General features: G+C 40.1%; 1 protein-coding gene across 1 annotated transcript; it reads left to right on the top strand.

Moving 5' to 3' along the window:
• Positions 1–238: 238 nt before the first annotated feature.
• LOC121919950 (cytosolic 5'-nucleotidase 1A-like) lies at positions 239–15463 on the top strand. The gene is made up of 7 exons (XM_042446987.1): positions 239–390; positions 3575–3634; positions 4413–4580; positions 7989–8118; positions 11042–11164; positions 12481–12659; positions 14184–15463. Exons 2-7 carry the CDS (start codon positions 3590–3592, stop codon positions 14514–14516), a joined length of 978 nt encoding a protein of 325 aa, XP_042302921.1. The 5' UTR covers positions 239–390; positions 3575–3589; the 3' UTR covers positions 14517–15463.
• Positions 15464–17177: the final 1714 nt, after the last annotated feature.

Here is a 17177-nt window from a genome sequence, read left to right as displayed (position 1 = left end):
GCAGATGAATGCTCAGCCACAAGGAAAGGCTTTGCCCATTGCAACCCATGCATTTAAATCTGAGGTGATCTGCACCTCAGCAGCTGCAGAGCTGTCATTCCTGCCCTGCTTCCACCCATCAGAACCAGCCTCCATCCTCGCCCCCTCACACACCCTGCCAGCGCGGGGCATGCTGGGAAAGAAAGTCCACCCTTCCCCTCCCCTTAAAAACTGAGGCTAAGGCTTCCCAGAGGCGTTGACTACACATCCCAGGAGGCTAGGCAGCTTCTCTACCCTGGCAGGAAAACTAAATACATAAACCAAGAGGCAGCATCTTCTTGTGGCCAAACTGCCTGCCTTCTTCTGAATGCCTCTGCTGATCCAAGCTGCACTGGAGAGGAGGGAAAAGAGGTGAGCCTTTCCATTTCTTTTTTGCATTTATTGATCATTTCCCCCAAAAAAGATGTGTTTTGTAATAGATAGTAAACAAGAAAACTCATCCCTTGGTTCCTGGTTGTACTTTTTAGAAATAAAATTTGAGCATCAGACAGTGTAAGTTTAAAGTTCTGTTACAATTCTCTGTGGTTACTATGATGCCACCTTTCCTGTTTGGTAACTGTGATGCCTGCCTTCCTTCCTTCTGGTTTCTTCGACTCTGCTAAAGTTTCCGCAGTTTTCTTTTCAATACTGTCATTCCTGGCTTGGGTTGGCCAGACTGAATATAAGGTCTGAAGGATGCCGGGCGGGGGGGGGGGGGGGGGTGCCCTAACCACAAAAAAGGGTAAGACACTGCAAAATGTAGGGCATTCAAGATAAAAATGTAGGCTGCTGCAAAGTCAAAGCTAGAAATCAAAGATGTAGCCATGCTAGTCTGTAGAATCAGAATGCAGAAGGATTTGTAGCACCTTTGAGTCTCACTGAAAGAAAGAAATTGGCAGGGTAAGCCTTCATAGCCTTCAGGCTACCTCCTCAGATGCATGAAATGCACCTTTGATGCTCATTGAAAGAAAGAAATTGGCAGCATGAGCCTTCATAGACTGAAGTCTACAAAAGCTCACGCTGCCAATTTCTTTCAGTGAGTCTCAAAGTGCTACAAGATCTCTCTTCGTACTGATTCTACAGACTAACATGGCTACATCTTTGATTTATTTTTAAAACTTTCAAATTGAACATATCTATTTACAACAGTTTTATTTATTTATTTATATAATGTATACCCCACCTTACTCCTGACATGAGACCCAAGGTGGCTTACAAGAAGGTCAAAATAAGAGACAACGAAAAACCTGACGATTTAAAAAAAGAGTCTATCAATTATTAAATTAGCTATCCTTTTTATAGTATTTTAATCTACTATTCTATATTTCTGGACAAAAATGCATTTGGTGAAATGTTCAAATAGTGCAGTATTCCTGATGTTGTGATTCCTGTTACTTTTTTTCGAAGGGAATCTCTGAAAGCCCCACCTTTCTCTCTAGCAGTGAGGTCTTTCTTCTCCTCTTATTTATTTATTTAGAGTATTTATACCCTGCCATTCAGCCAAAAAGAATCACAGAGCTGCTTACAAATTGTTCATCTGACAATTTTCTGCCCTCAGGCTTACATTTTAAGGCTGCTGCCACACTGCAGAATTAATGCAGTTTGACACCGTTTTAACTGGTATGGCTCCATCCTATGAAATCCTGGGATTCGCAGTGTGTTGTAACACAAGAGCACTCTGACAGAGAAGGCTAAATATCTCATACACTACAAATCCCAGAAATCCATAGCAGTTAAAACTGTGTCAAAACTGCAATAATTCTGCAGTGTAGATGCAGCCTTAGTAAGACATGGTACACAAGGAAAGGGGAATGACAGTGGAGAAGGGGATTAAATCCAGCAGATACCGCCAGTCCTTCTGTCTCTCAGAGGCCAGGGCAGTGACAGTTGGGGTGGAGGGAAGGCCTAGCTTCATCATGGAGCTGTGCTTGCAGTACCTCTTACATCTTGGAAAATATTTTATGTCTCCCATATTGCCAACTGTGCCCATGTTATTGTTGCAATCCATTCTTCAGTGCTATATTTTCCCTAATCCTCCTTCTCTGTCTTCCATTTAATAGCTCTATGTATCATAGGCTGCAGCTGCACTGCAGAAATAATCCAGGTTGACACCACTTTAAGTGCCATGGTTCAGGAACTCTGAAATTCTGGAAACTGTAGAGTTTTGTGAGACATTTAGCCTTCTCTGTCAGAGAGCTCTGGTGCCACAACAAACTAAAATTTCCAGAATTCCACAGCATTGAGCCAAGGCAGTTAAAGTGATGTCAACCTGCATTATTAAATGATATCAACCTGCATTATTTCTGCAGTGCAGATGCAGCCACAGATGTCTCATCCTCTCCTCCCAGACAGTGTGTTATTTCCTTTCTCCCTCCCTCTCCCCCTCTCTATCATTCTCTCTTTCCCCACTCCTCCCATCTCTTTCTCTTCTTTCCACCCTTCTTCACACACTCACAGCAGCTGTTTATTTATTAAATTTATTTTTCACCTTTTTGCCAAATAATGACTAGTAATAGCAAAATGCAAGTAAAAATACAGTTGAAACATAAAAAACAGATTACAGTATATACTTGACAAAAAGCCGGTCTCATGAATAAGTCAAGGTCAGGTTTGGAGGCCAAAATGATGGATTTTGATATGACCCATGGATAAGTCAAGAGTAAGACTTAGGGTCATGTAGCAAAGGATCTAAAGGATGAAGCAAAGGAAAACAATACCAAAGAACTTACAAAATTGCAGGAGGCATAAATGTTTGTGTTCACACTGAAGGATGGATGGATGGAAGGTTAGTGCTTCCAGGACAGATTATACCAGGGGATGATTTCTACTTTTATGAGAGTTAAGCTGCAGTACTTCCATTAACCTGTGGATAAGTAAACTCAGATTTTTGGGTCAATTTTTGACTGAAATTTCTATACAGTAAGAACACAATTAACATTCACATCAGTAAAAAAAGGAATACTCCAACCAGTTGAAAGAGAAAAGAAAAGAAAAGACACCAGTAGTGATCCAAATTAAATGCTAAGGGCATTTCTGTATAGAAAGGTCTTTGCTTTTCTGGCAGAAAGATAGCAAAAACTGAGCCATACCAGCCTCCCTTGGAAAGAATTTTGGAGCCTGAGAGAAGAGGACTTCCCTCAAGGAAAGCTTTCATGGAAGAATGCAATCTTTCAAACAAGCGAATCCCAATTTGTATGGATCTTTATAGGTCATAAGAAGCACTTAGCCCAGAAACAGAGCAGCAGTGAATTAAGCTGTAGTAACAAGGGAATTAAACTTGCAACATGTTCCCTGTAACTAGTCCTGTTCCAAGGTCTGGCCTCTACATTCCAGATCAGTTAAAGCTTCCCAACACTTTTCAAGGGGAGTTCTATAATAGTATATTAGCAGGATATAACAGGATATAACAAAAACATGTTCCCTTGTAGCCATATCCAGCAAGCTTTTCTTTTTATTTTGGAAACATATTGTCTGTAAGTCACAACACACAATACATCTTATTGCTGATAAGTGCTGTCTTTCCTGGCAGTTATATTTAGTGTTTTTCTCCCTGCAGAGTGAGAAATAAAATATGGCAGACCCTGAAAGCACTATCGTCAACACCAGTGTCAAGCAGGTAAGGTATTTTTTGTAGCAACAGTTGTTTACATTCAGGTTTTGTTTTGTTTTTCACATTCTCAATTTCTTCAGGGGTTTAAACCTTCTTAGATTCTGTTTTTAAAATGAGTTTCTTTTAACACTATAACAAAAGACTCATTCAATTCACCTAATATTAGCCTGTGTTTATAGTAATCTTAATGCTTGTCTGGGCAGAGTAATTAGGAAGCTGTTCCAGGAAAAAACAAACAAAAAAGAGGGCTTCCCAAGCACAGTAGCCACCATCTTATCTGAAAGGGCATGGAATTCTGCAATGGAATGAATCCCCTATTGGCTGGAGATCCAAGGGCAATACCCCCCCCCCCACACACACACATATTAGCTAGGCTCCTGTTTGTTGTTGTTGCTTTTGCTGGTCTGGCTGATTTCCTTGTTGTTTCTTCCTGAGGAAGTACACCAGTTGAAGAAATCATGATGCTGAATTCTCATGCTTAGGTTCAGGTGCTGCTCCATCACATCTGTGTAACCAACAGTGGATATAATTATGAGAGTTCGTCATAAGTACTGAACTGCAAAACTTTTGAACAATTAGATTTCCAAGAAAACAGAAGTGATGATGTTATGAATATACAGGACTGAAGCACCTTAAGTATATGTATCATGGATGTGATAGACAGGATGAAGGGATGTGCAAAAAAGGAGCTATCCAAATGTTGGCTCCCATTCCTTTCATCTCAGTTTCTGCTTCTTGATCAGTGTTAGTTAGGTGACCTTTTTCTTGGGCTTCTCCACCTCAGAAAGATCCCAAGGAAGCTCTCGTTATCGCTGTGACTACAAGGGCCATTTTCAACCTTGAAAAGGAGCATGAGATCTTCTTGACCAAGGGAAAGGATGAGTATGTGAAGCATCAGCAAGCAAATGAGAACAATCCCTTGGAGCCAGGGACAGCCTTCGCTTTTATTCAGGTAAAAGACCAGGGCGGCACCAGATCTTTTCCTGCAGGAGGCATAACTATTTCTCCTCTCCACACATACCCATTTTACCCACAAAAACTTCATGGACTGACACCGATGACTGGAAAGCTTCTTACACTATACTTGAGAGCAGCAAGTTAACTGATACCCAGAACAGATGTCCTGGGAGGAGCAACTGGAGGACTGACTGGCTATAATTGAGCCAGAACCATGGTGACCGCATGGCCTGCTCCTGGAGTGGGCCACCATGGTGGTCCCAAACCAGCATCACCAGGAATTAGATTTAATCTGCTCCTTTTTGATCTTGTCCAAAGTAGCGGATTGTGGCACCAGAGCCGCATCAGGCCACGTTAGGGGCGTACAAACCACCTTATTTGGCCCATGCATTTCAGGCCTTTGTAGGTCCAGGGCTGGCTACCTAAGTACACAGTTCTGTTGTACAACAGAGGGGGATGGCAGGGGATGCCATCCAGCATCTGCTGCCTCAGTTTGTCTAATAATGGTGTAAGCATTCCGGTTGTCAAGACATGCATATACTATACAAACCTAATGTCTTTCAGAGAGAATCTTCAACTTAAGTCAGTGGATGTACTGCTCATGGTACAGATGCATCACATGTAACAGTGATCACATTACATTTTTCATTCAGTATTAACCCAGCTTTGCAGTATGTTTTATAGCCATATATCTACCAATAGCCAAATTCTGGATCAGTGTTCAGTTCTGACTGCTTTAATGTTTCAAGGAGGTTGTGAAACACATTAACACATACACTCAATTCTCCAAGCTGCAAGAACTCAAGAATCTTGCAGTTTTCCCCAGGTTTTCTTTTACAATGAAGTGAGGGGAGAAGGTTTAATGTGATTTGTTATGTATGCAACGTATTTACAAGTTGAGCATAAGTTGCAATAGACAACTTAAATACCCCAGAAACCCCTGTGTCTTCCAAAACACCAATTTTGCTCTCTGACCCTTTTCTTCATATGTGTTCCAGCTTCAGAAAAGTTCTATAATCCCAGTTCATAACATGATTGCAAAACAATATATTTCCATTTATGTAGATACTGTTCTCTAACTGTAGGTGTAGGCAGACAACACAACTGCCATTCTAGAATGAACCTCTGCCTATTTCAACAGCCTTTGTTAAAGCTAATCTTATTAACAAAAGGAAGATACATGACTAGTCTGCCATGCCCATTTGGATTGTCTCTAGCAGCCCTTCTGGCTTGACTAGTTTGGCAGACATCATCTCTTATAATCCAGATTCACAAGATTGAATGGATCTCAAGAGGACATCAGCCCAACCTCAATTCCATAGCATGATTGCAAAGCAGTATATGCAATATATATGTGTTTATGTGCACATATTATAACTCAGGGCTTTCAAATAATTAAATAAATTAATTCATTTCCCTAAAGCCACTAGCATTTTCAACAATTAATTTAACATTTGTTAGACACCAACAACATTATAATAATTATTTTTCCCTTTTAATTTATTACTTTTGCTAGGTACTTTGGGTGATATGGCCACTTAATTCTTTTTAAAAAATCAATAATGTAATGATTACACAGTTTTCATTTCTAATTGATATAACACATTAATTTTCCTGTAGCATTTTAACACCACTGAATTATTTAACTATTCAACATCAGCATGTTAGTATTACTGCTAATATTTCCAAGCATTTTATATTGCAAAAGGAAAGAAAGAAAGCTACAGTATATACTCATGTATAAGTCTAGAAAGTTTAGTCAAAAATATGGCCCAGAAATCCTAAGTCGAATTATCCACTGGTCAATGTAAATACTGTACTTTAACTCATAAAAGAAAGGAACCATCCCCAGGTGAAAGCCAGGAATGCAATCCAGACAAGACAGAGGTGCTCCTGGTCAGTTGTCAGGATTAGGGAATTGGGGCTATGCCTGAGCTGGATGGGGTTACACTCCCCTTGAAATCTCAGGCTCACAGCTTGGGTGTGCTCCTGGACTCCAGTCTGAGCCTGGATGCTCAGGCCTCAGCAGTGGCCAGGAGTGCATTTGCACAATTAAAACTTGTGCACCAGCTGTGCCCATTCCTTGAGACGCCAGATCTGGCTACAGTGACACATGCTTTGGTTACATCCCGTTTGGACTACTGTAACACGCTCTACTTGGGGCTGCCTTTGGAAACTTTGGAAACTTCAGCGAGTCCAAAATGCTGCAGCTAGAATGCTGACTGAAGCCAGTTACAGAGAGCATATAACTCCTGTATTGAAACAGCTTCACTGGCTACTGGTTCGTTTCCAAGCACAATTCAGAGTGCTGGTCATGACCTATAAAGCCCTACACGGCGTAGGTCCAGACTATTTGAGAGACCGTATCGCCCCATACGAACCACCTAGAGCCCTAAGATCCTCAGGAGAAGGCTTTCTTTCAGTCCCACCACCATCCCAGGCTCACATGGTCCTCCCCTTGGCTATGTCCCTGACATGGTGAGGATAGGAGAGAGAGCCTGCTCAGTGACTGCTCCCACCCTGTGGAACTCCCTTCCATGGGAGACTAGGCTGGCCCCCTCATTGCTGGCCTTTCACAGGCCTTTTGAGTTCTGGCAGGCTTGATTTTATTGGGAAATGAGAGGGTTGGTCTTGGACAGTTAATTTTAACTTTGTATGTTTTAAATTTTATATTTGTAATTTTTATATTTTTACAATTTTAATTATACAATTTTAACTGTTGTGTTTTATGTGTGTTAGCTGCCTTGAGCTCCACTTTGGGAGAAAGGCAGGATAGAAATAAATAAATAAATAAATAATCTTGGAAGCACTGCCCCCTACTATTCTCTCACCCATCAAGCCTTTAGTGTGAGCAGAAACAGTTTTGCCAGCTGGAATTTTGTAAGTTCTTTGGCATCGTTTTCCTGTATTTCTTCCTTCAGATCCTTTGTAACACATGCCCCTATGTTTTACCCTCGACTTATCCGCTGATCATATCAAAATCCATAATTTGGGGCCCACAACCTGCCTTTGACTTATCCATGAGATCGAAGTATAGTCGAGTATATACCGTATGTATTTTAAAGCCAGTTTTGAAACTACTCAGAGGATTTGACAGGGAGTTCACAGTGATGCCATATACAATTGAAATAATTGCGTACACAATTGAAATAATTACTCATTACCAATGCAGTTCCCCCTCCCCACAGAGGGACACATGTAAAGCTGTGTTTTATTTTTATTTATTTTCCCAGTGTTCAGTCAAGGACATTATGAGTTGCCTGTGTTTTCATGGTATTCAAACCATTCCCATACTGCCTCATATTTAAAGTGTCACTCACATCTGCCTTCACCCAAAGTGTATCTATTCATGGCCATCATTTTAAAAAATCAATAGCAATGCATCTCTAGCTGCTTCTTTCAGGCGGTGCAGTTTGTGAACAAGAGACTTCTTGAAAGAAACCCTGATGAGAAGATGCTCTTTGATGTCATTGTTCTCTCCAATAACAGTCCAGAGAGTGGCATGCGCATCATCAACAGTGCTAAACAGCATGGTAGGTTGACTACTCAAAAACAGTGTATGGTTCTTCCTCCACACTCAAACTTATCGAATTCTTTGTATGTGCCCTCAGGTCACCTGTCAATTTATGGCAACCTCAGGAATTTTTCAGAGAGTTTTCTTAGGCAAGGTATACTCAGAGGTGGTTTTGCCAGTTTCTTTCTCTGAAATGTAGCCTACAGCACCTCTTAATCCTTGGCGGTCTCTGATCCAAGTACTAACCAGGGCTGAGCCTTTTTAATTTCCAAAATTAGACATCTACTACCCTCAGGGTATTTAGACTACTCTCCCCGCAATAAAAAAGCTTCTTCTTTTTTCCAATCCACTTGCTTTGAATTTCTTCATATTAAAGTGGTAAGTCATATGTATTTGAGAAATGAGAAACTAAACAGGTGGGGACAGAGTGGCATGCATAATCTGTTGAGACTATGCCAGTCTTGGAAGCAGTTACTGTAGTCAGGTGATTTTAGACTCTGAACATCATGGTCATATATGTATTACTTTATTTGTGGAATACACAATCATTTCTCTTATCCTCATGCTCCTTGATGCTATTCTGTGCTTTAGGGCTTTTTTATTATTCCATTTTTTTTCTTTCTTTGCTTAAATAATAACAATGTCAACAGATTAAGGCATTTTAATTGATGTCATCTATCTTATTATCAACATTTTAAATAAAATATTATTTACCATATATAGTGGGTTCTTTGTATCCACTGAGGTTTGGCTCTAGGACCCACCTATCCACCCCAGCCTTGTGGATAGCAAAATCCATGGATGTTCAAGTTCCATTAGACACAGTGGTATAGTAAAATTGTGTTCATTATATAAAATGAAAAAAAAATCAAAGTTTGCTTTTTGGAATGTATATAAATTTTAAAATATTTTCAAGCCATGGATTCTTGAGTCCATGGATAAAAAATCCATGGATATGGAGGGCTGACTGTATTCAGTAGAGATGCCATTTTGAAATACCAAAGGAAGAAATTAGCTTAACAGTCAGCACCAATGATTAAAATAGGACTCTGGAAAATAATTAACTAAGGGTGCAATACTAGATCATGTACTTGTCAGAAAGTACCATTAAACACAATAGAGATGTGTCAGATTGTGTTTAAAGCTTTTGTTACTGGCTGTACCAATCAATGTATGTAGCCTAAATAACTAAAGGTTAGCCTGGTAGCAAAGAACTTTAAAAACCTTTTCTAGAATCTTTTTCTAGTACAGATTGAATGCCAAAACAGATGTAACATGAATTGGCTACACATACTCAACATGCAAAATTAAATAGCTGCCACAGGAGAAGTATATTTTTCTCATTATTTCTGCGAGGTATTGCAATTCACGGCAACCAACATGTTGTGGTTTGAGCATGACTATGACTCTGGAAAACAGGGTTCAAATCCCAGGTCAGCCATGTAAACCCACTGGGTGACCCTTGGGCAAGTCACACTCTCTCAGCCTCAGAAAATGACAATGGCAGTGCTAAACCCCCTCTGATGAAATTTGCCATGAAAACCCTTTGATAGGTCCACCTTAGGGTTGCTATAAGTCAGAAATGACTTGAAGGCACACAGCAGCAACACTGCAGTTCACAGGGTGGATGCTTTACTTTTCACTTGCATTGTGGTTCTGACAAAAATCCTCTCTCTGCTGCTGCTGTTAGCTCCAGAAAAAAAGTTCTCATTTGTACCAAAAGGAGCCCTCCTCCCAGTGCTATGAGCAGTTTGGGGAAGAATTTTCATCGAGACTGTGGGAGAGGGAAAGAATGAGTGCTTCTCTCCATGAATCATAGTTCTGATCTAGTTTGCTCATCACCACTCCTCCCAACAACTGTTTCTGTACTCCTGTTTATAAAGGAGAGGCTGTTGTTGAGCAATGATTGATGTTGTTCTAGTTGTGCCTACAGCACTATAGTGACATCTGGTGACAATAGTGTTACAAATGCACATTTTTAAAAAATCTATTCAAAGAGATACACACTTGAGTTTCCATTCTAGAAGGATGTTCAGTCCAATAGAAGTTGACATCCCAGCCAGGCAATGAGTGACTGAAGTTCACTACATTGTATGAAGTCCACTGCATAGCATGTTTTCACAGACACAAACATAATATGTTTGCACAAAACCTGGAAATGTTACTTTTTTGGACTACAGTTCCATATGTCCCCTAGCCAGCATAACCTAAATGTAACCAATAGGTAGCAAAAAAAAAGGGGGGGGCACAACATTTTAGTTTGAGGCCAATGAGTGCAGTGAGAGAAATGCTGATATTGTACCATTTTATATAATTAGTATTGACCTTTAAGGTTAATCATGATTGTTATCTCTAGTTCTGTTCTTTGCACTCTCATCAAAACCAGTCCAATTGGTGAGCATTAAAAGCAGAACCTTCTCTGCAGTGGCACCAAAGCTTTATAACTTTCTATATGGGAAAATCCATGAAGCTCCATCTCTTTATACTTTTAGAGAGGTTTCGAATACATGTTTTATATTTTGAAAGACCTGATTTGCTTTGTGAAAACTTTTATTGTTACCTAACAGGGTGTAAGTGTGCAAAGTACATTTACTATAAAACGACATATTCATATTGGATGAGATAACTGGGATTGGAATCCCCGTTTTACTATCTTCTTGAATGCAGGTATGCTTTTTTCCCATTTCAGATCTCAAGCACACACCAAAACATCCGTCTCCCTTTTCTCCTACAGAATTTGAAATGTATATTTGCTGAATTTTGATTTCCATGGTGGGCGCGAAGCATAGCACTTATAGGATGGGTACAACCTGGAGTGGTGGTGTGACAAGTTTTTACTCATTTGGTCCTGAGAATGAGATATTTCAATATGCTATATTAAGAATTTCTTGCATTTTCCTTTTTACTGCTATTAGTAGAGTTGTTTATTTCTGGATTTTAAGGTCTGGAGATCTCCAAGTTTTGCTTTGTCAGTGATGAAGACTCTACTCAGTACTTGAAAACCCATAACGTGAAGCTTTTTCTCTCAGCTGACAGAAAAGATGTATGCAATGCAATTCGGAGAGGTTGGTAATCTTCTCTTCCTTCATTACCCAAAACTCTTGCTCTTACATCTTGTTGCCATCTCTCTGGACTTTATCACATGGGGGGAAATCGGGGGTTTACAAAGGCATTTTCCCAGAACAGCTGCCTGATCACGGCAAAGATTTTCATACACATCATGCTTAGAGAGAATTTATCTCAGGAAGAACCAGGACTACTCCAGCAACAAATCATTCACGGGATTTCCCCGTAAATGATTTGTTACTGGAGTATTCCTGGTTCTTCCTGAGATAAGTCCTCTCTAAGTGCAATGTGGGTGAAAATCTTCACCATGATCATGTGACTGTCTCAGGAAAATGCCTGTTTAAACCCCCAATTTCCCCCATGTGATAAAGTCCTCTGATGAAGTGTCTCATGCCCAACGTGCCTCTTATATGTCCTTTCATAAGAATCTGTGAGCAATCTACTAAAGAAAACATCCATGCAATACCACAAGAGTACACACAGAAAAAACACCTTCTCCAGCTTTGAAATTCTGAGTATTGCTTTTAATACAAGATGGCTTCCTGAGAATAAATCCTGAGAATAGCTGCTGGTGGTGTATTTACCAAATCCCCAGTTGGAATCACTATTCTGCCCAAAGTGGGAAATTGTTCTGAAGAAAGTAAGCATGTTTCTCATTAAGGGGAAGAGAGATTTTCTCAAGTCTCAATAAAGGCTGCTGCCACACTACAGAATTAATGTAGTTTGACACTGTTTTAACTGCCATGGCTCCATGATCTGGAATTCTGGGGATTGTAGTTTGTTGTGGCACTGGAGCTCTTTTACAAGAGAAGGCTGAATACCTCACAAAACTACAAATCCCAAAATTCCATAATATTGAGCCATGGCCATGTCAAACTGCATTAATTCTGCAGTGTAGATGCAGCCAGAGTCACTAGTACAGGCTTCTGGAGAAATCTTGTTCCATTCAGCTGCAATGGGAGAGGGGAAAGCAGATTTCTGTCATTCTTCAATCTTGGGGCATCTCATGACATGAATGATGGTTGTATCAATCCGTAATTCTTCATCTGAAGGCTGATGGCAGAATCCCAGCACCCTTGTCATTTCTGAAGCATGGCATCTAGAAGCTTTCATACCTTCTCAGGAAGAGGCCATGAGCTAAAGAGTGTTCCTCAAACCATGTCTACCTTTTATAAAAATGCACCACATTGCCCGCACTTCCAGCTCAAAAGATAATTGAATGTCAGGGCATGGTATATTTGAATTAAGGCCTATGCCAAGCTGTCTCTCCCAGTGTTGCTGAACAAGTAATATAAACAGTCTTTGTCATATACAGGAATATCAGCAGCACTCATCTTCCAGCAGGAGATACAGGCTCCTACCAACCAGCTGCGTGTTGTCTTTGATGGTGACGCAGTTCTCTTTTCTGATGAAACCGACCGTGTCTTTCGTGAGAAGGGGCTGGAGGGTGCTATTGCATATGAGAAAAGTATGGAATCTGTGCCCATGGGAGAGGTAAGGTTGCCCGCTTTGCTCATAAGGAGAGTCCCTTCTCCCTGTCTGTGCATCTACATTGTAGAAATAATACAGTTTGATGCCACTTTAAGAGCTGTAGTTCTCACCTGTGGAATCCTGGAATTTGATTATTTTACAGGGTCTTTAGCCTTCTCTGTCAGAGAGTGCTAGTGCCTCACAAAACTACAGATACCAGGATTATGTAGTATGGAGCCAAGGCAGTTAAACTGGTGTCAACTTGCATTATTTCTACAGAGTAGATTCACCCATGGACTACAAAAAATGCCAGAAGGGAGGGGGAATCAGACAAGATATGTCTGGAAGCCTATTTCTGGCTCTGAAAAAAATTGTATTCTTTAAAATGTTAAGAATTGCAGTGGAGTGCAGTGACCTACTTAAAATGTAAACAGCCACTCCTGGAGGCCACACCTTCCCCCCTCCATTTTCAATTCTATATGGCCCCAAGGCCACATCTTGAACACCCTAATCTAGTGAATACTAAAGTCAGGAAAGCATCTGTTATTTAACAGAGAAACCAAGATACTTTTATTTTTTATGGTTGAAAGGTGCTGGGACATCTTTTTCTTTTTTCACTGATATTAAATTGTTTTTGTAACAACTTCTACAGCCTTACCTCATTTAAAAACAATCTGACAAATACATTTTATAAGTCCTTTTACAACCCCAGCACACATATACGTATTTTGTCTTCTGTCTAGCTGGCGGTTTTTAGCAGCAGCAGTATTGAGAAGATAGCGGAGAGAGGCAGAGAAAACACACACTTTTAGTGTTGAGTTAAAGCAATGTGTCTGCAGTAGATAATGCAATAAAAGTTTGAGCTGTGAAAGTGTAGGATACTGTAGCTGTGTACACCAGTCTAAAACAGGCAAGATAGTAGCAGTTGTCTCCAGAATCGCCCACTGATCACGCGTGAACAGAGTAAAGAGGAGAGGGGAAACAGATAAGCCTGGCATATCATTGTCCCCTAATCCTTCTGTTGAAGAAGCAGAGAACTATATGTTTGGCCATGAAAACAGGAATCATAAAAATAATAAAAGCTGATGAAAGAAAGCATCCTTGGATGCACTTTGGGAGAAACCTTCAGATAGTTTCTAGAATACTCAGACTGCTTATGCAAGGTTTACCTGACATAATTGTTTTATTTTATATGTGCATATTGTGTATTTTAGACAAAAAAAAGTCTGCTAAAACATGTTGAGCTCCTCTTCCTTTTTTGTGGTGTAGGAAGCTATGCTTCTTTCCCTGTTATTTCTGTCTCTGGTACCAAATTTGCCATTAAAGATGTAATGTCCAGGACCACATCTACTTTGTTAAATGACATATGCCAATACTTGAATGTTTACACTTATGGTTCACATTTAGGCTTTTTGATTGTTTTCTAATCAAAAGTGTAACCGCACTTCATTCCTGCCACTTGCATAGAATGATTTGGTCTCAGTTTCTGCTTTTCTTTGTTCTTTGGATTAATATAGCTCTACCTCTCTTACCTACCATATTCTTCAGGGGCCATTGAAAAACTTTGCTTTGCACCTTGGGAAAATGCGCAACAAGTTTGATCAAGAGGACTCCCCAATTCGGACCTACTTAGTAACTGCCCGCAGTGGCTGTGACATGGGAATTCGGACCATCAAAACCCTCAGGGAATGGGGCCTGGTAATTGATGAGTCCTTCTTCATGGATGGAGCTCCTAAAGGCCCCATCTTGTCCATGATCCAGCCTCATATCTTCTTTGATGATGGTCTTCACAATATACAGGGTGCCTTGGATGTTGGTGTTCCCTCTGCCCTGGTCCTTTGTGACTGCAGTAAGGATGGAATAGGCCACATTACCATGTGACAGCTTAGCACAGATTGTGGCTGAAGAGATCATGAAATTATGAAAGTCTGGATACACTCTGACCACATTTTGTAGCAAAGCAAGCAAGACTGTTGTGGAAGATATGAAATTGAATGAGGTTGATGAAAAGCAGGAGAAAGGCAGGCAGGCCGGCCGGCCACTGGAACCCTCCTGAGAACATTTGCCTCTCCTCAAATGTCACTCAGCAGCCGAGGAGGAAAGTAGGACCACCACCACCTTTCTTGAGAAGCCACATCCATTGGGATTTGCCTCTCCCCAACCGATATCCAGTAGCTATGAAACTGAAGAACCTCACAACCCAATTTTCTTGTTTTCCATCTCCTCCTTCTCATTCCTTTTTCTTTTACTTCCAGTCTTTTGAGAATGTAGGCCTGAAGGGAGGGACTGATGTGTTTAAAAAACTGATATGAAAAGCCAGTGACAGGATCTTATCAGCTGTAGAGTGAGTAAGAAAGGCTATAAATAAACAAAACACATTTGGAGTAAATCAAAAACAAAGACCAGAGCAGCCAAAAAAAAAAATCAAACTGCAAAATAGAAAAGATGCTTAAAATTGATATCTGTTTTCCTCTGCCTCAACTCTTTGTTCTTCACCAATTTGTTTTATATTCTGTTAGTGCAAAGGCACTTCTTAACTAAATTTAGGCAAAGTGAAACTGCAGTTCTGCTCTTCAGAAAAAGAGGGGAAACTAGGGCTCAGTTTATGAAGGGAATTAATCCTCAGAATTACAGTCTGGAGCTTCCATCCAATTAACTGTGGTGTTCTGCCAATAATACTTCAACTATGCATGGCTTCCCTCTTACAGAGAAAAACCTGTAGTTGTAAATATATTCATTTGTAAAAAGCATAAGCCTTTACTGTGAATCTTCTGTTCCCATTAGCACAATCTGGAGGTGAACAATAAAAATTCCATTCTGGAGGCTTATTTCCAGCTGTTGCTCCTTCATTATAAGCAACTTGAGGAATTACAGTTGGCTTTCCCCACATTAACAGGACTGGTGTTTTGTGTGTGTGTAAATACATGCATACACATACACACATCCACATATTCACATCCCAGCTTGTTGCCCTCCCATATGCCTGGAGATAAAAACTAACATGTTAAAAGCAAATAAATTATCAATTAAGTTGAAAATTTTCTAACAAAGACAACTTAACTGAATTCATTTGTAAACTAAGTGATTTTAAATTTCAGCTTTAATTTACCTCCATATTTAAGCTATGTCTAATCGTAGACGTTAAATAGAATTAGCCCTGGTTAGTATTTGGAGGAGAGATCACCAACAAATACCAGGTTTTGTAAACTATGTTCCAGAGGAAGGAACTAGCAAAACCACCTCTGAGTATTCCTTGCCCACGAAAACCCTTTGAAATTCATTCACCTTAAGTCAACAGGCAGCTTGAAAGCACACACCGAGAGTGTGAAAGAGCCAGAATATTTTATGGTAACTGAGGGGCTGAACAAACTGCCCCATTCAGCACCGGATCAGAACCACAGCAACTACATGCCACAGCCCCAATCTGGTCTTTCTGTGGTGCAAAAAGTAGCCTCAAAAAGTGGCTCCTTTATACACCACAGAAAGGGTGCCATAACTGCCGATGCCACTGCTTTTCAGCGCTCCTTTGGTGCTGCATCATCTGGACTCAGTGCCAGAGGAGAGCCATGATGCCGTCTGCCATGCAGTGGGGTGCACGGCATGGGGGTATATGTCATGTGGGCACTATACCCCCACTCTGCCCTGATACCAGCCTTTCTCACCGGTCTGTCAAGGCTGTTAGTTTTTTCCAAGGCTAAAATATTTCAAACCAATAAGGGAAACTTGGAAGGGGAGTGGTCTTTGCATCCAAATAGTCTTATCTGTTCTACACCAGATACTGCAGAGAGGCTTGTCATCTGTTTCAGGAAATTGAATTGTGGAGCTAGTACGATAAACCTAGAACCTTTCATAGGAGGCATGAGGAAATCAGAAATAAATAAACGAAGGATTACATTTTCAGCTTCATTCTGGTAATGTTTTTAATACAGGCATTTAACTTAAATTTAAATAGAAATTTAACATAAACTTTACAGTTAAACTTTTCCCCTTCTAATGTAAATTCAACTCAGTTAAATGTAACTAGATGCATTAAGTGTTTTCTACTAATTTCTTGTCTCTGGATATGTCTCCAAATTTTTTGGAAACAACTGCTAGCATTCCCCAGCCAAGGTAGCCACTGAAAGGATAGTATTTCCAAGGTCTGACCAAAAACCATTCCTCTTCAGAAGAAGTGTGAGATAGTTTACACATTAGTAACTGTTGCACTATAGTTCTATACTATCTTTAAAGTAGGATTTTCTGAAGACCAAGAAAATAAAAAAGTCCAAGGCAGATAGAGGACACGATGATGAAACATAGATAGATGCTCTGTCTCAGGTTTATACATGGTCAAATTAGCTTTAGTACCCTACACCTTCAGCTTTTCTTGGTTTCATTTCATCTTTATACCTATGCAAGTTGTTGGTAATTTGTAGAAATGTATATTTTATTGTTTTTTTTTTCAATTTTGTCCAATAGAATTCTAAGTACAGTAAAAGCAAAAGCACTACCTAAAGAGAGTGGATTTTAATTTCTGTCTTCTGTTCAGTTCTCTTGCTGCTG

This window comes from Sceloporus undulatus, chromosome 1 (genome assembly GCF_019175285.1).
Source record: "Sceloporus undulatus isolate JIND9_A2432 ecotype Alabama chromosome 1, SceUnd_v1.1, whole genome shotgun sequence".
NCBI classification, from domain to species: Eukaryota; Metazoa; Chordata; class Lepidosauria; order Squamata; family Phrynosomatidae; genus Sceloporus; species Sceloporus undulatus.
Note: the sequence above shows the minus strand (reverse complement) of the source record. Positions and strands in the feature narration are given on the sequence as shown.